Source organism: Peromyscus maniculatus, chromosome 8, assembly GCF_049852395.1.
Source record: "Peromyscus maniculatus bairdii isolate BWxNUB_F1_BW_parent chromosome 8, HU_Pman_BW_mat_3.1, whole genome shotgun sequence".
Lineage (NCBI taxonomy): Eukaryota > Metazoa > Chordata > Mammalia > Rodentia > Cricetidae > Peromyscus > Peromyscus maniculatus.
In genome coordinates, this window is record NC_134859.1 from 103,706,321 (window position 1) to 103,727,584 (window position 21,264).

Consider the following 21,264-nt stretch of genomic DNA (forward strand, 5'->3'; position numbering starts at 1 on the left):
TTAGTCAGCAGAGGACACTTCGGTACCAGATCTCCCACAGCTTTGACTGAGTGGGGTGCAGCCCTGACTGTGGGGTGCAGCCTGGCCGTGGGCTCAGCTTCTTCTTCCCCTGGTCAGGTGGCATGAAGGTGCACACTGCAGTACCAGCCCAGCCACACTCCCTCACAGGAGTCCTGGCATGCCTGGGCGACAAAGCTGCTTCCAGCCTGTGCTCAGTAGGCGATCGGGAGTTGCAGATGGGATACAGGCCTTGTCCTGCCCCAGCTGGCAGCAGGTGGCATTATGCACCATCCCAGGCATGTACAGGGCCCTCCGTAGGAAGGCTGGGAACAGTTCAAATGTAGCCTGAGAGATTCAGACAGGAAACAGGCTCCCTAGCCCCACCTCCCAGCTGCCAGCGGCCCCTCCTTCCGGAAGACCTCACCCCGGTCACCACACAAGAGTCAGAGCGTCCAGTTACTTCATTTTACTATTTCACAGTTGTAGCAAACAAATCAAGGTGCAAACAGGGTTTATTTCACATTAATATATTACTGGATTTTTTTGTGTCAAATAAATAGGGAATTCTCTTTAAATAACCATCTCCTCAATTTGCGTCCAGGAACATCAAGAGCAAATCTTAATGCTTCCAGGGGGTGTGAAGCTTCCAGGGGCAGATGGCAGCTTACAGGTCACATGGTTGGAGGGGCTCCTTCCCAGACCAGAGGGACCGATCGGACAGACATGCATTCTCTAATGCTCCTGTGAAGAAGCCCCTTGTAAGGGGCGGGCAGAGGAGGGGAAATCATTCCCAGAAACACTAGAGGGGGCTTCCTCCTGGCCACAGTGCCTTTGCTTCTGATGCCGCCAACTGCTGGAGGCTCAGGGTAAAATTCCCAAAGCCGGGGGCAACAGAAGGAAGCAGGCTAGTGTGGCAGGCAGGGTGGGTGGGACTGAGGCCAGAGCCTGGCCAAAGGGAATGTGGACTCAGCATCTGCTGGGACAGCGGCCTTCCAGGGTCAGGCACACACCAGGGGAAGGAATGTGATCATGGCCTGGCGGGGCCGGAGCGGGAGACACAAGGCTGGTCGGATAAGCCCCCAAGATGGAGTTCAGTGGCCATCAGGCTGAGGGGCTGGTGTGGTGGAGGAGTGGCCAGAGAGTCCCTCTGTGGGGAGGAGCTATTACAGAGAGGAACAAGGGGTCATCCCGCGCTCCTGAGAGCCCCAGAGGTGGTGAGAGGGAAGCTAGATGAGCAGCGCCACGGGCTGAGCTAGTGTGGGAAGCTGGGAGGCTCCTCTCAGAGGCCCGGAGCCCCACCCTTCGATCAGGGCTAGTTCCTGCTAACTGTTTATAATCAGGCCTGGGGAAGAGCGGGCCCTCCCTGGCCTCCCAGAGTCCCAGATGCAGCTCCATGGGAGGCCCAGGAAAGGGTCATCCATAAGAGGCAGGGAGGTGAGCAGGGTCTACTGGGTCTTCTTGTCTTCTGGGGGGTAGTAGGGTGGTGGAGGAGGCTGGCTCTAAAGGAAGAAAACAGATCACATGAGACACCACAGAATGAGCTGTGGTCTCTTTCATCACGGCTCCCAGGCTGAGTGACTGAGAGGGCGGGCGGGCGGTCTTGCCCCACTCACCGTGGGCATGTAGACATTGTGTGGGTTGCCTGGGTTGTAATAAGCGCTGGCAGCTGCTTCTGCGGCCTTGGCCTCAGCTGTCAAGGCAAACACATGGAGGAACGGCAATGACCAACAAGCCCCCTCCTCTGCCCTTGCCTGAGTTTGGGGCAGCGACTTTCCTAAGCATCTGCCATGTGCTGGCACTGCCCTACCGTCCCTTTCATGCCCTTGGCATAAGTCTATCAGGTGAACACTGAGGCACACAGGTGACCTTCTTTTCTGGGTCCAAGGTCACTGCTAGCCGAGGGCCGACAAGGCTGGAATCTAGACCTCACCTCATCTTCACACTGTTCTTCCATGTTCTGTGACAGCGGGGACACAGAACACAGGCCTAGCCCATGCCAGGCAAGGGCTCACTGAACCACACCCAGCCCTTGGACTATATACAGCTCTTCACCACCAGGCTACTCTGTTGGTCCCTCTGGTGGTGGAAGCCAGAGACCCTTCATCATCTGAGGTGTTCAGTAGCTTCCAGCCATCTTGTGGGAGTCTCGGTTAGGCCTCCGGAAGGAGAGCTGGTCCTGAAGGACTGCCAGCAGCCCAGGGGCCTCACCTGCAGGAGTGGAAGGGGCACTGGGGCCGCTGACTGGAGGCTCCATGGGCCCAGGATAGGGTGGTGGTGGTGGCTGTACGTATCCCATGGCCCCATCCATCATGGGAGGTCCTGGATAGAACTCTGCTTGGGAAGAGAGCGACAGACAGTGAGCAGCCTGCTTGGTTCCTCAGAAGGCTACTCCTGGGAGGGGCCTGTCTAGGTCCCGGCCGGGGTGCTCTCTAAACTCTCCAATGTCCGTTATGTCTAAAGCAGGTGAAAGGGCACATCTCCCCGCTGCAACCTGAAGGTGCGGTAAGTGGGTGGGCGGGGAGGCTGAGGCTGGGCAGCAAACGACACTCACCAGGTGGGGGCGGTGGATAGGGGTAGCCAGGAGGGCAGGGGTACATTCCATTGGCGACTGGTGGGGGAAAGACATAGGCCCCGCTGGGCATGTAAGGGTACCCATAGGCTCCATTAGGGGCTTCACCTCTGGAGGCTATAAGTACAAGGGGAGAGAGAGATGAGTGTTGCCTGCCTCAGGGACTGGTGGGCCCCAGGACTGTGCCCACAGGTGTGCCCTACAACCATTCCACTGCCCACCCCACTGGGTCTGCCTAGGTCACCATGTGGTAAGGGGAGGGTGGGAAAAGAGGCCAGGAGGCAATCGGACCAGAGTCAAGGACCGCAGTGGAGAGGGAAGTGGATGGAAAGGTGTGTGTGTGTGTGTGTGTGTGTGTGTGTGTGTGTGAGTGTGTGTGTGTGTGTGTGTGTGTGTGTGTGTGTGTGTGTGTGTGTGTGGTGGGGGTAACGGGACGACAACGACTGGGGGAGAGGTGAAGAGAGAGGGGACGAATGTTCAACACGGTGTGCTCGGTAATTTACAATGGCTGCTGGACGGTAACTTAACAGTTGGGTTTTTTGTTTGTTTTTCAGTCCAAACATTTCTGTCAGAATGCTGCATGCCTGTTATGGGCAAAGGAAACCCACAGACTAATAACAGGTTTCTTTCCCAATTCCCAGCCCTGTCAGCTGGGCCAGATTGTTACCTCCTGGTGCTTACAATACAAAATAAAAGGACAAACAAGAAACCCACATGTTAGGTGTGTCGCTAGCCCCGCCCCAAGTTTTTAAGAGCTGGGATACCTTGAGATGCCACCTGGAGCATCCGCTGGCCAAACTCGATGGCGCCCCCTGCTGTGAAGGTCAACTTGTAGGAAGCAGAGCCTTCCCAGCCACCTGAGAAGGGGCAAGGACAGTGGAGAACAGTGGGGAGAGAGAAAACATGCTCAGTTCAGAGAGACGGCTCTTTGTCCTCTCCTGGCCACCAGCCAACACCGAGGAGGCTGTCGGGAAGGGGTGAGGCCTCTGCCTGCAGCCCACAAAACACCTGGTGCTGCACGATGGCCTGGCTCCTGCCTGTGGGTTTCATCCTCTCAAGAGGGCTTCCCCCACCCCCGGCCAAGCACACAGCCAGCACCAAGGCTACATGGTTGATTGTAGAGCCAATACCAAGGGGGAGGGGAGAAGGCTTCTCTCTACCACCAGTAAAGCGCTGGTTAAGAGGCCTCAAGACAGAGCACGGTCCCTCCAGCCTGGCTGGGTCAGAAGGAACGGAGGCGGACACAGAGCCCTCCGGAGTCTGGGAGTCGGTCACATGCAGGGCCCTGCCAGCCTCTGGTGAGGTAGCTGCCTTTCCCTGGATCTCATGGAAGGCTCCTCCCAGGAATAGGACACAGTTCCTCCCAAATTTAAAACCTAGGCCTTCCCTGGGGAAAAATAAGCATTCATTTCTCCGCTGGGCTCACTCTCTGAACAAAAGGCCGGTTTAAGGCAGCCTTTCTCAGCTCCTGGCAACCAAGCCACCTGTGCCGCTCAGCCATTAGCCCAGGTATCTGATGTGAATTTACGGCTGGGAAGGGGGAGGCTTGGACGAGTCTGAAAAGGGCATCTCCAGGAGGCTGGCAGTCAGAGATGGCCCGGACACCTCATTAGCCACCCAATCGTGTCCCCAAGCTCTCATCACCTACCTCCCGCTTCAGCCTTCACGGTCCCCTTAACGAAGTTTGCCCCGAACACCGGCTGCTTGATCTCACAGTCCTTCATCAGATAAAAGGGCATCATGAAGGACTGCATGGCATCCTTCCCCTTGGACAGAAAGATGACCTACAGGGAGAGGCAACCAGGCCGTCAGCGCCAGAACCAACCGGGCTCAGCCACGGCTCCCCACCGGTGCTCCGTGTGCTGGGTCTGTTCCCAGCGCCAGAGCAGGCAGTGTAGCCCAGGTCTGGCAGCCGCATGGCTCCTCTCAGTGCTGTGAAGGGAAAGGCCTGGGTGCAGCTGAGGCCCCAGACTCAGGTGTGCAGAGGAGGAAGCCGCAGGCTGTAGAGCAGACGAGGATACACCTTCTCTCTCCAGAGACAGAGCGTGGCCGGGGCTGTGTGCAGGAGGAGGCTGCTGGGCTAGGTGCAGGGCAGGCCAGGCTCATACAAAATGCAGCACAAGGGTCCAGAAGAAGGGATCACTGTGACTTCCTGTGGGGTCACACTCTGCCTAACAGCCACAGAGCCCTCCTGTCCCATACCTGGAAAACCCCTCAGTTTCTTTTTTCCTTGATTACATTTACTTATGTTATAGGTGGGTGTGTGGGTGTGACATGCCGCAGTGCACAAATGGAGGTCAGAGTTAAGTCCTCCCCTTCCATCATGTGGGGCAACCCCTGGGTTTCCAAACCACCAGACACTCAAGCTAACGGAAGAGGGAAATGTGAGTCTCCAGAGGAGGGCATGGTTTGAGAGGTGCTGTGTCGTCAAAACCTGCAGATGCCCACTCTCTCCAGCCATCCTGACACCACTGGTGGGAAGCCACAGGCAGCACCCTGTCCTAACTATTCATTTGTCTTCCTCAGCGCCCACAGGGCTCATTCTCAGGCGAGGCCATTCTGCAGCCTGGCATCTGTCACTTGGCAGGGTTCTGCAAGGCTTTCTGCCCAGCCTGGAGGCTGTGGCCCAGCTACTGTACCCTGTTTACCACATCCATCACTCTGACTGCGCTCTACACAGCCTCGAGGGCTCCTCCAGGCAAGTCACTGCGGCAGCCGTATCCGACCTCAGAGAGATTTTGGTGGAATCTGCATGGTGCAGGTCAGGAAAGCAGAACAGAGGGCCTGGTGGTTCCAGAATCCAGGATCATGTGACAGAGACATGGGCAGAGCAAGGCACTGGCATTCTCCAGAGGCCACTGGTGTCACAAGGCTGAAGTGGAGACACACAGGACCATCTGAAAGCAGAGCCTCTGATCTGCCCTACAACTTACCCGGTATGGGGTAAGGTAGATGGTGCCTTTCTTGGTCCCTTTGAAGGCCTCTGGCACATTCTTCATGTCATTGAATGTAAGCTCCACATGCTCGTAGGACATTAGGATGCTGTGGTGAAAAACAACAAAGAGCTCCGATGATGCCATCAGTCACCCTGGACACAGGACACATCATTCACAACACTGTTACAACAGCACTACAAGGAAACCATCTGTACAGCCAGAGAGGAATACACTGGGTCTAGAGTCCCGAGTTCCATTTCTACAGCCCCCAAGTGACCAGGGTAAGAGTCTTCACCTCTCCAGCTGGATTAGATAACCTGGGCTTTCTCTTCAGTCTCTCTTGAGCCCTGCAACAGTATGTGTTCTAGTCTGGAGTTTTTGAGGCAAAGCTTCATACAGCTCAGGCTGCTCTTGAGCTTGCTATGTTCCTCCTGCTTCCACCTCCTAAGTGCTGGGATCGCAGACTTCTACCACCATGCTGGTTACCTGAGGTGCTAGGGACGGAACCCAGAGTTTTGTACGTGCTCTGAAAGCATCCTTCCACTGGAACCACAGCCACAGTTCTGTTACTGATGTTATTTTGAAAACCTAATATAAGCCGGGCAGTGGTGGCGCACACCTTTGATCCCAGCACTCAGGAGGCAGAGGCAGGTGGATCTCTGTGAGTTCGAGGCCAGCCTGGTCTACAAAGTGAGTTTCAGGACAGCCAGAACTACAAAGAGAAACCCTGTCTCAAAAATACCAAAAATAAAACAAAACAAAACAAAAACCCAAAAATCAAAACAACAAAACAACCTAATACATAAACATTTGTCTTGGGGATGTAGCTCAGTAATATTTGCCCAGCATGGTCACTGCTCTGGAATCTTCCCCAGCAACACACACATTAAATGTCAAAGACACAACTCTATTCTTTCATTGGATCCTTGGAAGCTGGAGACACCGTGTTCTAAGATACCTGACACAGATGCGGAGAACTAAACTTGGGTCCTCTGCATGGTTTTTTTTTTTTTTGGTTGTTGTTTTTTTTGTGTGTGTGATTTTTAAAGACAGGGTTTCTCTGTGTAACAGCCTTGGCTATCCTGGAACTCGCTTTATAGACCAGGCTGGCCTCAAACTCAGAGAGATCCACCTGCCTCTGCCTCATGAGTACTGGGATTAAAGGCGTATGCCACCACCGCCTGGTTGAGAATATTAGCTGCTGAACTATCTTCCCAGCCCTTAATCCAAGCTTCTTTAGCTGGAGCTGCAGAAAATGTCTGTATATAAAGTCCTTGAGATAGATGTGCGTGCGTGTGTATACATGTACCAATTCTCTGGGAAGAGTTCAATGTTCATTTCTAACAGTGGTTTATGAATTAAAGACTAATGTTCACTAGTTTAAATATCAAAGTTTGAGCACTGCACTTAAATTTCAATTCTTACTGACACATCTGTTTCAGAAGTGAGGCTAAGTTCTTTCCAGAACCCTATTAGGTAACAATGAGCTATGAGCCAGGTGCTGAGGCCCAGGAGGGCAGATACCTTCTTGAAAAGACCCAATGTAAGAGAAATAAAACCACTCTCAAACGATGAAACCAAAGAGCTCCGGTTTTGGTGATGCATGCCGGAATTCCCTGTGCTCAGAAGCCTGAGGTAGGACTGCTTCAGGTTCAAGGCCAACTTGGAATGAAACCATAACTCAAAACCCAGACAGAGTGGTCGTGGAGGAGGCAGCCATCAAAAGGCCTCAAAGTACTTGGCCCAGCCAAGGCCCTGGATGAAGTACACCAGAGAACAATGTAAGGTCTCTCAGATTACATGATCTAAAGGTCCAAGTTCATAGGGTTTCATTCCTGTCTCCTCCTCATCCCAAATATCCTTTGTTGGTGCAGAGGTAATAGAGGACACAGACCCAGCTCAACAGAAGGGACCAGATCCATGCTGGGCTGGCCAGGACCTGCCAAGAACTATGGAGGCAAAGTCAGCATATCCTGTCTGGTCACCCGCCCCTTCTCCTCTGACTCATCAAACATTCCCAAGTGACAGGTCCCAAGATGGGTGTAGGCTCTGACCTCCACCACGTCTCCCTTGGCCTTCAAGAAGAAATTCAAGGCTGCATAGCTCAAGTCTGATTTCCAATGTCTAAGGAACAGAGGAAAGAGGAGCCGTCGACAGGGCCCAAAAGTTGGGACGGAAAGAGTGGATGGTGGCAGGGGAGGGCAGAGAGAAAAGAAACTTAAAGTTGAGAAACCGACTTAGGCCATCAGGAATTCAAGAGAACCAGGCAAGGGACAGGCCTTTACAACGGCCCGCTGGGGCCAGGCACTGGGTTGAGCAGTTGACATTTAGTCCCACCTCTAGGGCCTCAGCCTTTCTCTCGGAATCTGAGAAGTTCTGGAATATACGGGAAGACTGGACAGGAGGAGTGATGCCTATTGATTTTGGGGGTCAAGATAGCTGCCTTCTATTCCCTTCAGTAACTCACAGCACTAAGCCTAGTTATTTACCCTCTCTTGGCCCTCACCTGCCCTACCCGGAAAATGTGTACGATCGTTTCTGGGGCACAAGATGATGTATTATCTAAGGTAGACCAGACGCAGTGGCTGCCGCGCAGTAACAACGTAGTAAACGCCCAATAAAGAGCAATTATTTTCAAGACTCCATCTGCGAAGGGGCTCAAGCGATCACCCGCTGGCCTCACTCATAGCCCCAAACCCGGACACCATTCTGCCGCCCCACTCCCACCCAGCACCCCAGCTGATCAGCGTCCCGGTCCTCCCCCCACGACCCACCCACTCCCTCCAGCCCCGCCTCCAGCCGTTACCGCCCCTTCCCCCAGCACTCCATCAATTCCCTCCCCCACCGCACCCCACCGCCCTCCACACACAGTGGGCGACACCCGCCCTTCGAGTCTCCAGGATCCTTCCGCCGTGTTTTCACCTCTCACTGTTGTTGACGATCACTCCGCCACCCTCTGAGTGATTCTTGTTGAGCGCCATAGTCTCTGCCGCTGGGGTCCCGAGGCTCGCAACGCTCTGCGCCTGCGCCGGTCTTTGGCCCGCCTCTAGTGGCGTCGTTCGTATTGCAGTCAGCCAATCACAGCTCCTGCGCGTAGGCTGGCCAACCACCTGATTTCCAATGTCACGTGCCGAGAGTTTACTCCCGCTCCCCCTCCCCCAAGTTGCACCTGCATCACAAACAAGCTGCTGACTACAATTCCCAGCAGGCCATGGTCCCGCAACCGCGACTTCTCCTTGCGTTGAGTGATGAACGCATTCTGGAACTTGTAGTCTTGTTTACCGTAGGACAGGCTGGCTACGCTATTTACAAAACTTTGAACATCTGTACGCGGCTCCCTACCCGGCCTCGTCGTGTTAAGCAAACTCAATCGAAGAAATGTAACTTAAACGTGATGACTTGATGTGGGCAACGAGTAAAAGTCACTTAATGAGCCGCCTTCATTTCCCCAACTGACCTGAGTGGTTCGCCCATACACTTGGGTGTGCGAGACACAATCCCTTCTATGATGGACTGGAAGAGTCCGAGCAAAATACGCTTTAATCAACTCAAACCCTGACTCCCCCGAGTCGGTCTGTGTGAACTTCTGGGGAGAGTGGTCCGCTCCCCACCCTCTTCCCCGGCCAGCATCAGCCGCCTGCATCAGCTGGCCTCGGGATGGCGCTGCTTTCCTTTCTGGCTGGCCAGCGCAAGAGCGTTCAAGCAAGACCTGGAATAATTGAATGAAACCAGACAGTGTGAGGCCAACGGCCAGAGAGGACTTTCAAAATACCACTGACTCATTTCAGCTTGTGACCCAGCAGTGGGTGTCTGTCCACTGCGTTGTAGTGAATCTAAACTCCATCTCTGAGATGATTCTTTCGCAAGGCTGGGAAAGAGTGCAGAGGGTCCTTAACCTTAGGAGATCAGAGTTTGATTTGAAGTAGATAGCATAGTGGCCCACATCCCAGCACTTGGGAGGTTGTGACAGGAAGTTGCCACAAAATGGAGGTCAACTTGGGTTGCATAAAGATTTCCAGACCAGCCTCAGTAGAATCAGATTGCTTCTGAGCACTGAGGTCAGGCGGCTGACAATTTTCTCTAACTCCAGCTCCTGATGTCTCTGGCCTTCTCATGCGTCATATATACATGCACATACCCACATAGATGCACACACATACACATCATTAAAAAGTACTGAAAATAGATATTTTTAAAAATATTTCTTTATTTTCATGTTGTGTATATAATGGCTTGCCTGCATGCATGGATGTGTACCACAGTGTGTAGAGGTGCCTCAAGAGAATAGAAGAGGGTATCAGATTTCTTGGAGCTGGAGTTCCAGATGATTGTAAACTGTTTGCATGGGTTCTAGGGACCAAATCCCTGTCTTTTGCAAGGACAGCAAGTGCTCTTAGCTGCTGAGCCATCTTTCTGGTCCCATAAAGTAAATCTTTTTTTTTTTTTTTAAGGAAGAAATACACTTTTATTTGCACAAAATAGGATACTGATACTGATAGAGAATCTCAAGCAGGAGTTGCAGCACCAGCCCTTTGAGACAGTTTTGGGAATTTCAGGATGACTCCGTGCAAAGGACTCTTTTGTACTCTTTATTTTCTTTACTAGGTACTCTGATAAAAGTCAAAATGGCTACAGATTTTTGTTTGGTTTTTGAGAGAAAGCCTCTTGTAACCCATTCGGACCTCTAACTTGTTATGTAGCCAAGGCTAGCCTCAAATTCCTGGTCCTCCTGCCTCTACCTCCCAAGTGCTAACAGTACAGATTTCTGTCAGCATGCCGGGCCAGATTTATTTATTTATTAATTTACTTAATACACAAGGTCTCAAGTAGCTCATTTGGCCAGCAACTAACTATGTAGCTGATGATGATCTTAAACTCCTTGCCTCCTGGCTCCACCACCTCCTGAGATTACAGCTGTGTATCACCACGCTGGGCTTTACAAAGTGCTAGCGATCAGATGACTCCAGGATTTCACGCTCATTATGCAAAGCACTCTACTAAACTGGACTATGTCCCTTTCCCCAGTTTTATTTATTTATTTATTTATTTATTTATTTATTTATTTATTTATTTATTTTTGGTTTTTTCGAGACAGGGTTTCTCTGTGTAGCTTTGCGCCTTTCCTGGAACTCGCTTTGGAGACCAGGCTGGCCTCGAACTCACAGAGATCCGCCTGCCTCTGCCTCCCGAGTGCTGGGATTAAAGGCGTGCGCCACCACCGCCCGGCCTTTATTTTGTTTTTTAAAGAGCAAAATCCAAGCTGCGTGTAATGAAGCAATCAGAATCAGAGGTAAGAGGACTGCTGAAAATTTGAGCTCCTTGTCTATATGTTGAATTCCAAGCCATCCAGGTCTTCATCCAGGGACCCTGTCTCAAAACAAAACAAACAAACAAAAACAAGCTGGTCATGGTGCTGCATGCCTTTAATCCCAGCACTTTGGAGGCAGAGGCAGAGGCAGGCAGATCTCTTTGAGTTCAAGACCAACCTGATCTACAAATCAAGTCCAAGACAGCCAGGACTGTTACACAGAGAAACCCTGTCTGGGCCGGGGAGACGACACAACAAAAACAAAAACAAATGAAGTGAAATAAAATTAATAGGCAGCTATGGCTGAGCACGCCTTTAGTCCCAGCATCTGGAGACAGAGGCAGGCAGACCTCTGTGAGTTCAAAGCCCACACGGTGAGTTCCAGGACAGCCAGAGCCAGAGAGAGAGGTCTCAAAAACAAACAAAACAAAAGCAAAAGAGTAAGTGACCAGGAAGGTGACTAAGGGATTAAGAGTGCTTGCTGCTTTCCCAGGGGACAGAGTTCAGTTCCCAACACAAATCAGGTGACTCACAATGGCCTGTAAGTCCACTTCAGTGAATCTGAAACCCTCTTCTGGCCTCTGCAGGTAGCTGCACTCAAACAGGAGCAACACACACACACACACACACACACACACACACACACACACACACACGAATAATAAATAGAAAGAGCAAAATTCTTTCCTGTGACCTAAAGGTCTTTCCTGAGACTTGGGAACAGACCAGCAGGAGGAAGGAAGGTCTCTGGGGGAGATGTCATCTCAGGAGCACAGTCTTTGAGAAGTTTCTAGACTCTAGTCATATCTTGTTTGACACTCACTGAAGTCACAGTTTTGCCTCTTGACCTGGACATTACAATGGACAGAAAATTTATGAACAGCCTCGTTTGGGCCAGTTTCCAGCTGAATTACTCAATACTTCCTTGAGTGGATTGTTGGATTGGTCCAGCTAGTCCAGTGTTTCCTGATTTACACTTCTGTTCTTCAGAGATATGAATATCTGTGAGGAGAAGAAATGTCTTTGCTTTATTTCAACCTCATCTTCAATTTTTTAAATTAAAAAAAAAATTCCTTTTTTGCCAGGTGGTGCTGGTGCACCCCTTTAATCCCAGCACTCAGGAGGCAGAAACAGGCAGATCTCTGAGTTCGAGGTCAGCTTCGTCTACAGAGTGAGTTCCCAGACAGCCAGAGTTACATAGCAAGACCCTGCCTCAAAAATTTGTTTTTAAACTTACTTTTTATTCATCTCCTTTTATGTGTTTTGCTTACATGTATGTACATGTATCATGTGTGTGCCTGGTGTTCATGGAAGCCAGAAGAGGGCATCAGATTCCTGAAACTAGAGTTAAAGACAGTTGTGAGCCAACATGTGCATGCTGGGAATCAAGCCTGGGTCCTCTGGGTGCTCTGGAAGAGCAGCCAGTGCTCTTAACCACTGAGCCATTTTTTTACTCTTTTTTTTTCCCCCAGAGATAAGGTCTCACTATGTAGCCTTGGTTGGCTTAGAACTTGATATGTATCCAGGCTGCATATGAATTCATAGATTTATTCTTGTTTCTGACTCTCAAGTACTGGGACTAAAGGCATGTACTATCATATCCACCTTTGTTTAAAATTTCTTTTTAAAAACATACATATGTTAGGGGACCGGAGGGGTGCTTCAACAGTTGCTATTTCAGAGGACCTGAGTTTGATTTCTAGCACTCATATGGTTGTTGTGTGATATTTTGTTTGTGTTCTGACAAATAAAGCTTGCTTGGAGTCAGGGGTGGAGCTAGCCTCTAGTTAACCACGGAGGTCTGGAGGTCTGTAGAGAGAGGAACAGGAAGTGGTAAGGCGGGGCTGAGACAGGATCTCAACCCTTTTGGATTGGTGGAACAGAAGAGGAAGGAAGGTACTGTGGCTGAATCCTGCTTCTCTGATCTTTCAGGTTTTACCCCAGTATCTGACTCCTGGTTTTTATTAATAAGATTAATTAGATTTATGCTTCACATGGTGGCTCGCAATCTTCTGCACCTCCAGTTCCAGGGAATTCGACATCCTCTTCTGGCATCTGAGAGCCTCCCTATGCATGTGGTACACAGAGAGACACCCATATAGATAAACTAAAAATAAAATTTAAAAAGATTTATTTTTAATTATGCATATATGTGTAAGTGTCCGTGTGGGTACGTGCAAAGGAGTCAGGTGCAGGAAGAGGCCAGAGACATTGGACCTGTAGCTGTGAGCTGCCTGACATGGGTGCTGGGAATCGAACTTGGGTCCTCTGGAAAAGTAGTATGTGCTCCCAAACACCAGGCCATCTCTGTAGCCCTGTTTATAATTTCTTGCTTTACATTTTTAAGTATTAACCAGGTTTGTGGCTAGAATCCCCGCATTCAGGAGGCTGAGGCGGGAAGATCATAAATTTCAAACAGTCTGGGCAACACAGTAAGCATCTGCTGTGGAGCAATCCTTTTCTACACTATGAATTTGTATTACTTTCATTAATAGAAAACTGATTGGTCGATAGCTGGGCAGGAAGAACCTGAGCTCCAGAGCCAAACTAGGAGAACTCTGGGAAGGAGAAGGGCAGAGTCAGGAGTCAACAGCCAGATGCAGAGGGAGCAGGAGATGAATGTGCCATGTTAATAAAGGTACTGCAACATGGCAGAGTGTAAATAAGGAATATGGGTTAACGTAAAATGTAAGAGTTAGCAAGTAACAAGCCTGAGCTGTCAGCTGAGCATTCATAATTCATGTTCAGCCTCTGAATTGGTTATTTGGGACCAGGCAGTTAGGACAAAAAGTGCTATTTATATGCATCCATCTTTAAATATTAATAATAAACTTCAAAAAGAAGAGGAAAACCCACCCCGCATGGTTACGCAAGAATGACTATAAAAGGAAGAAAACTCAGGTCCAGCCCCATTCTTTGACAAACATGGAGTCAGAGGCAGAGCCTGGCTTTGTAGGCTCCAAGCTCATAGAGTTTTGGAGGTCCTATTTAAGAAATACAATACACGACTCAGAACAGAGCCGTTTACAAAGCCACACTGGGGCCTCCGGACAGGAAACATTATGGAGAGGAAGTCATGGTATTAGAGATATCAGGCTTTATCAGCTAAAACGTCCAACTTTGAGAGTTTTAGAAAAGCAATGACCATGTGACACATTAAAAAAAACAAACTGGAGAGGGATGGAGGCGGGGAAGGAGGGAGGGAGGGTGACAGAGAGAGAGAAGGAGGTGGAGTCCTTCAAGTGGAGCTTTTCAGCCCATCACTATCACCTCAGCATCTGATAGGGCAGTCAGGGGAACCAGGAATTTTAGGGCATCTTCAGCAGTGACACCTTGTCCCCCAACAACTAACCTAAGAAGGTGGCTTGCTGTGTTGCCAAGACTTTCTTCTTCTTCTTCTTCTTCTTCTTCTTCTTCTTCTTCTTCTTCTTCTTCTTCTTCTTCTTCTTCTTCTTCTTCTTCCTTCTTCCTCCTCCTCCTCCTCCTCCTCCTCCTCCTCCTCCTCCTCTTCCTCCTTCTTCTTTTCTTCTTTTTGATTTTTCAAGACAGGATTTCTCTGTTTAGTCCTGGCTGTCCTGGAATTCACTTTGTAGACCAGGCTGGCCTCAAACTCAGAAATCCACCTGCCTCTGCCTCCCAAGTGCTGGGATTAAAGGCATGCTTCAAATTCCTGGATTTAAATGGTTCTCTTGCCTTGTAGCTGTGAGTACAGGTGTGAGCCACTGTGCCCAGCCTCACAAGCTAAACAGGGAGCAAGACCTAGATAGGACCCTGGGATTTACAATTGATCAGCCTGATATGGGTAAGAGATGCCAAGCTCACAGAACACTCTACCTGTGGTAGTATTGTGCACCCAAAATATTGTGCACCCTAATAAACTTACCTGGGGTCAGAGAACAGAACAGCCACTAGATACAGAGGCTAGAAAATGGTGGCACTCACGTCTTTAATCCTAGCATTCCAGAGGCAGAGATCTGCCTGGATCTCTGAGTTCAAGGCCACACTGGAAACAGCCAGGCATGGTGACACACACCTTTAACCCCAGGGAGTGATGGCAGAAAGCAGAAAGGTATATAAGGCCTGAGGACGAGGAACTAGAAGCTTTTGGCTGGTTAAGCTTTTAGGCTTTGAGCAGCACAGTTCAGCTGAGAGCCATTCAGATGAGGACTCAGAGGCTTCCAGTCTGAGGAAACAGGATCAGCTGAGGAACTGGCGAGGTGAGGTGGCTGTGGCTTGTTCTGTCTCTCTGATCTTCTAGTTCACCCCAATACCTGGCTCCTGAGTTTGTTTTTATTAATAAGACCTTTAAGATTCGTGCTACACCTACCCACTATACCAACTTTTTAAAATTTTTTATTACTTTGTTAACTCGTGTGTGTGAGTACTGTATTATATAGGTAGAGGAGGGCAGAGGATAAATTCTGGGAGCCAGTTTTCTCCTTTCATCATGTGGGTCCCAGGCTTGGTGGCAAGTGCCTTTACCCACTGACCCACCTTGCTATCATACTTTTACTTTTGTGTGTTTGTGTTCTGACTCTTGTTCTTTTGAGACAGGGTCTCTCTGTGTAATCCTGGCTGTTCTGGAACTCACTCTGTAGATCAGGCTGGCCTCAAGCTCAGTGAGATCCTCCATCATCTGCCTCCTGAGTGCTGCGTTTGAAGGCTTATGCCACCACACCTGCCTCTTCTCTCTCTCTCTCTCTCTCTCTCTCTCTCTCTCTCTCTCACACACACACACACACACACACACACACACACACACACACACACAGGGTTTCTCTGTATAGCCATGTCTGTCTTCTAACTTGCTCTGTAGACCAGGCTGGCCTCAAACTCTGAGATCCACCTGTCTCTGCCTCCCAAGTGCTGGGATTAAAGGTGTGCGCCACCACTGCCCCACTGCTTCTTCTCTTTTCAAATAGTCTCTGAAGCCCAGGCTAGCCTGGTCCTCAAAATTTAGCCTATCCTATCCTTGAACTCAAAACAGTCCTTCTGCCTCAGCCTCCTGATTACTGAGAGTACAGGGAGACACCACCATTCAGAAGTCTGATGTCTTTCTTTTTTTGTTTTTCCTTGTTTTAAAGATTTATTATTTTCATGTGTATGTGTATGAGTCCCCATGAATTGTGTGCAGAAGCCCACTGAGGCCAGAAGAGGGCGTTGGGTCATCTGGAACTGGAGTTACAGGCAAGCTGTTGAACTGGTTGATGTGGGTGTTGGGACCAAATCCAGACCCCCTACAAGAGCAATAAGTGCTCTTGAACATTGAGCCGTTTCTCCAGCTCCTGAGAAAAACCTTTTACAGGAATTGAGACTTGTCAGAGAGCCACTGTTAGGCCAGAGGCCACTGGGCTTCTGACCAAACGACAGCTGGGTAGGTCGCAGAAAGCTGATTTCCTAGAACAATTATAATCCCGTTCAAGTTTATCTCAAATTATTTCAACATTTTATCATGAATGTTATTTTTTCCCAGAAGGAGACTATGAATTACAACAGCTAAAAAGCAAAACAATAAAAATATTGCCCTAAGCTAAGTTAGGGAATTTATTTTTTCTATCTCTTCCTTGTTGTTTTTTTTTGTTTTTTTTTTTTGTTGTTTTGTTTTGTTTGTTTTGTCATTGTTTGTTCCTTTTGAAATAAACTGAAGGAGAAAGGGAAGGTTGTAGAGGAAAGGGTGTAATGGGGGAGCTGGGCTCTTCATCCACATGACTCTTGGATGTGTAGGGTCCAAGAGTCAGCATCCTGAACCGGTGAGGCAGCGTGACTTGGCTCATCCTTACCTTTCTGGTGGCAGGATTACTGTTCTAGCTATTAGGATTTATTTTAGTCTTCATGTTTGTCAGGAGAGTCAAAAGGTTTGTAGTTTCAAGATTGGGAAGCTGAGGCAAGAGGACCAAAAAGTACAGGCCAGTTTGGTCTACAAAGTAGAAAAAAATCACAAAATTTCCTTTTCTTTCTACTAAGAGCGTAGATCACCGGGTTGGAGAGACAGACTGGTGGTCAAGAGCATTTCTTGCTCTTCTAGCAGCCTTGAGTTGAGTTCCCAGCATTCAACAATCATCTATAACTCCAGTTCCAGGAGCTCTGATGCCCTCTTCCTGCTTCCATGGGTACTGCACACATGTGGTGAACAGACATATGTACACTCATACACACAAGATAAAATGGAAAAGAAAAGAAGACAGAGTCACAGGCCTGTGACCCCAGGTAAAATAAAAATTAGAGGGGCTGAAGAGATGGCTCAGAGATTAAGAACACTGGCTGTTCTTCCAGAGGTCCTGAGTTCAATTCCCAGCAACCATATGGTGGCTCACAACCATCTGTAATGAGATCTGGCTCCCTCTTCTGACCTGCAGGGATACATGCAAACAGAACACTGTATACATAATAAATAAATAAATTTTTTTAAAAATTTTAAAAAATTAGAAAATGGGATCATATTATAGCTTAGTGTTAAGAGTACTTGCCTACCATGTATAAGGCCCTGAGTTCAAATCTCTAATACCAACAAACCAAACAATAATAAAATTAAGCCTTTTTGTAGTTCTTAGGGCAGTCTCATGGATTCTCCAAACTTTTTTTTCTATTTTTATTTTTATTTTTAGATAGGGTCTCATGTAGCCCAAGTTGGCCTTAGAATTCCCTTTGTAGCCAAAAAATGACTTTCAACTTGGGGTTCTCCAGGTTCCCCTTCCTGAGTGCTAAGGTTACAGGCATGTGTCACCATACCCGATACCCACTTTTTTTTTTTAATGTAGTCTTTTTTTTTTTTAAAGATTTATTTATTTATTATGTATACAGCATGTATGACTTGCAGGCCAGAAGAGGGTATCAGATCTCGTTACAGATGGTTGTGAGCCACCATGTAGGTGCTGGGAATTGAACTCAGGACCTCTGGAAGAGCAGTCAGTGCTCTTAACCTCTGAGCCATCTCTCCAGCCGCCCCCTCCATACCCACTTTTGATTTGTTTTGTTTTTGACACAGGTTCTTGACGTGTGCCTTAGGCTGACCTCAGACTAGCACCCTCCTCTGTCTCCTCAGTGCTGGACTGCAGGCATGCGGCCTCAGCTCAGCGCTTTTCTCACAGTCAGCTTTTAGGGCTGTTGAGAGCGGGCTACTCTATACTCAGCAGGCATAAGGGCCCACGCTGTGGGTATCACTGTATAAATAAAACACTGATTGACCAGTGGCCAGGCAGGAAGTATAGGCGGGACTAACAGAGAGGAGAAAAGAAAGAACAGGAAGGCGGAAGGAGTCACTGCCAGCTGCAGCCATGACAAGCAGCATGTGAAAATACTGGTAAGCCACAGCCATGTGGCAAGGTATAGATTTATAGAAATGGATTAATTTAAGCTATAAGATCAGTTAGCAAGAAGCCTGCCACGGCCATACAGTTTGTAAGCAATATAAGTCTCTGTGTTTACTTGGTTGGGTCTGAGCAGCTGTGGGACTGGCAGGTGACAAAGATTTGTCCTGACTGTGGGCAAGGCAGGGAAACTCTAGCTACAGGCCCAGGCTTTTGTTGGGGAGCTGCGGCCTGTTGGCTGGGCATCGCTTGAACTGAAGAGGTAACGGGGTTAGACTCAGAGGGGGAAGAAAACCTTGGCAAAGCTTCAGGAGACGGCACAGTTCAGGGACTCACTAGTGCTGCAGAGGGCCGTGTGCCCCCACACTAGCTATCCGAGCAGGGAGAATTGTGTAAAGAATTAACTAGGAGCTGGGTGTGTGACAACTCTAATCCCAGGATTTGAGAGGGAGAGGCAGGAAGGAGGATTTTGAGATTGAGGCCAACCCGGGCTACTTAGGTAACGGAAACAGAAAAGGAAATAACCAGAAACGGTTCGAGGAGTTAAAAATGATAGCGGGCACCACTCCCAAGCCTGGAAGACCAAAGGGAATGCTGGGATTCCTACAACATGGAGCCTTGCAGGGGGAAGCCGAGGGAAGCACCACCCAGCGCAGGACTCAGAGGTGCCTGAGACCAGCCCTGGAGCTTCTGATGCTGATCAGGGGGTAGCGTCTGCAAGGGCTGGAAAAATCAGACCTGGACTCAACAGCTGCTAGGGAACTGTGCCAGCTCAGTGAAGGTCTGGGAGCGAGCAGTAAGCAGAACAGACGTAGCCACCCTTCCCCCACACAACAGGTCTTTCCACAACCCCTTTTAGCAGAGTGTGCCCAGAAGCCGTGGGCAGTGGAGCCGTGGGACTGTAGTGGGGCCCACAGAGCTTCAACCACAGCTTCAAGGAGCAGTTTAGCAGGTGGGTATTATGGGCTGCATCGTGTACATCACCCTCAGTATCACCCACCACCCCACCCTGCCGCCCAAATTCCTGCTCGAGTCTTATAACTCCTCATTTTGACCTTATTTGGAAGCAGGGTTGTGAAAGACATTATGAGATCATTAGGTGGCCCTAACTTATTCAGTCATTGATTTCAACTGTTAACTTAATGAGACCTAGAGTCACCTGAGGGGACTCAGACATGCTCAGCAGTTAAGAACAGTGACTTTTCTTCCAGAGGACCAGGGTTCATTTTCAGCGCCTGGTACACACGGTGGCTAACAACTGTTCTTAACTCCAGTCCCGGGTATCTGACGCCCTCTTTTGGCTTCTTCAGGCACTGCATACATGTAGTGCACAAACACACATACAAGCAAAGCACCCATACAGATACATAAAATAAAATAAATACATAAAACTAGAATTACCTGGGGGATGAGTCTCTATGCATGGCTTTAGGGATTACCTTAATTGGTTAATGAGGTGGGAAGCCCCATCCATCGTGGGTGGCATCATTCCCGGGGCTGGGATCCTGGACTGTGTGTAAAATGAGAAAGAAAGCGAGGACAGCATCCATCACTCGCTGCCTTAAAGTTTTTTTGATTTGTTTTGCAAATTTTAAAAACTATGTTTATTTAGTATGTGCGCCATGGAAGTACATGTATGGAACTCGGAGGACAGCTTTTGAGACTCAGGGTCTCATGAGTCTCAAAGGTAACATGAGTCTTGGGGATACAGCTGGGTCATCAGGCTTGGAGACAAGTGCCTTCATCTGCTGGGTGATTTTATCAACCTGCTTCTTTTTTTTTTTTTTAAAAAAAAATGTATTTAGATGTGGGTGAGGTTTCCCCAGCCAAAGCGTTACAGTTGAGCTCTGCTCTGGGAAAAGACGTTACTCCTCTGTTCTGCTCCATTCTGGTGAGAGAAGGTCTCACCCAAACCTCAGCCGAGAGATTTATTGGGAGGGAAGGATCCAGGAGGGTGGCTGCCTCTGCCACGGTGGAAAAAGGCAGCAGCGAACTCAACAGGCACAGGGCGTACACAGGGCTTCTTAGGGGTGGAGGTTTTCCAGGGTGGAGATTTTCAGCGTGCGAATTGGTCAGATTTCAATCCCTGAGCTTAGACAAGCTCGGAGATTGGCTGGTTTTCCTGCTCAGGGATTGGTTGGTTAGGGGCAGAGTGTATTTCTTTGGCTCTGGTTTCAGGACCAAAGTGTGTTTCTTTCATGGACTCTGGTTTCAGGCCAGGGTAGGTTTTGGGGCTGACCCTTTTACCCCACAGTTTGCTACAGTGGCCTTAACAAAGTGATGCTGTGGGTTTGGGAGCTGAGAGAAAATGGTCAGGTATCATTGTGACCCTTGCTTGCCCCAGGGGTATAGTCCGAGTTCCCTTTGGGCCACCAGCTCCAAAGAATGACACAGACTTATTAATTATGAAAGCCTGGCCTTGGCTTAGGCTTGTTCCACTAGTTCTCATGACTTACATTAACCGGCTTCTATTAATTTATGTTTACCATGTGGCTTTTTACCTTTCACTCATCTGTATGTCTGACAATGAGTCTTGTTGGCGTCTCTGGCATAATTCTCTCCACTAGATTCCTCCTCCTCTTCCTCTCTCACCGGAAATCCACCTCTCCTCCCTGCCTAGCCATTGGCCATTCAGCTCTTTTTCACAACAATCAGAGCAACACATCTTCACACAGGTACAAATATCCCACCACACAGGATGTGTGGGAGTGAACTGGGGCCCCACAGAGGGTACTGCGGAAACAGCCCTGGTGGACAGACTATCGAAAGTGTTGCCAATTCCCAGGTGCCCACTAAACCCCAGACTATTATCCCACAGTGGGAGAAGACACAGCCCCCAAAAGAACATGCCTGAGGTTAAAGGTCCTCCCCTTTGGGCAAACGGTGGCTTCTCAGGTTCGTCTGTGGCCGTGATAAAACACCCTACATGAGCCAAGTTAAGTGAGAAAGGGTACCGTACACAACAGAGTACAAGCCAAGGGCTGGAGAGATGGCTCCGCGGATAAGAGTATCTGTTGTTCTTGGAGTGGACCTGAGTTCAATTCCCAGCACCCCATCAGGCAGCTCACAACTGTTTGTAACTCCAGCTCACTCTGACCTCCTTCTACATAGACATCCACAAGTACCCAGGAATGACAGGGAAGT

General features: G+C 49.2%; 1 protein-coding gene across 5 annotated transcripts; it reads right to left on the bottom strand.

Annotated features, from left to right (window-relative positions):
• Positions 1–451: 451 nt before the first annotated feature.
• On the bottom strand, positions 452–9,149 carry Wbp2 (WW domain binding protein 2). 5 transcript variants are annotated; one of them, XM_006993647.4, is made up of 8 exons: positions 8,428–9,149; positions 5,503–5,611; positions 4,218–4,353; positions 3,334–3,426; positions 2,552–2,686; positions 2,209–2,331; positions 1,614–1,690; positions 452–1,499 (listed from the first exon to the last, which is right to left on the bottom strand). In XM_006993647.4, exons 1-8 carry the CDS (start codon positions 8,484–8,486, stop codon positions 1,446–1,448), a joined length of 786 nt encoding a protein of 261 aa, XP_006993709.1. In that variant the 5' UTR covers positions 8,487–9,149; the 3' UTR covers positions 452–1,445. The 5 variants fall into 5 exon arrangements, with proteins under 5 accessions (XP_006993709.1, XP_006993708.1, XP_076399865.1 ...); XM_006993646.4 differs by having other exon boundaries at positions 2,209–2,334; positions 8,428–8,669; XM_076543750.1 differs by lacking the exon at positions 8,428–9,149 and adding an exon at positions 8,021–8,229.
• Positions 9,150–21,264: the final 12,115 nt, after the last annotated feature.

Excerpts from the sequence above, each read along its gene's own strand:
- Wbp2 (XM_006993646.4), bottom strand. The coding sequence starts at position 8,486 with ATGGCGCTCAACAAGAATCACTCAGAGGGTGGCGGAGTGATCGTCAAC. Across the intron at positions 5,612-8,427 it reads ATCGTCAACAACAGTGAGAG|CATCCTAATGTCCTACGAGC; the intron begins GTGAAAACACGG and ends TTTTCACCACAG. Across the intron at positions 1,500-1,613 it reads ACAATGTCTACATGCCCACG|AGCCAGCCTCCTCCACCACC; the intron begins GTGAGTGGGGCA and ends TTCTTCCTTTAG.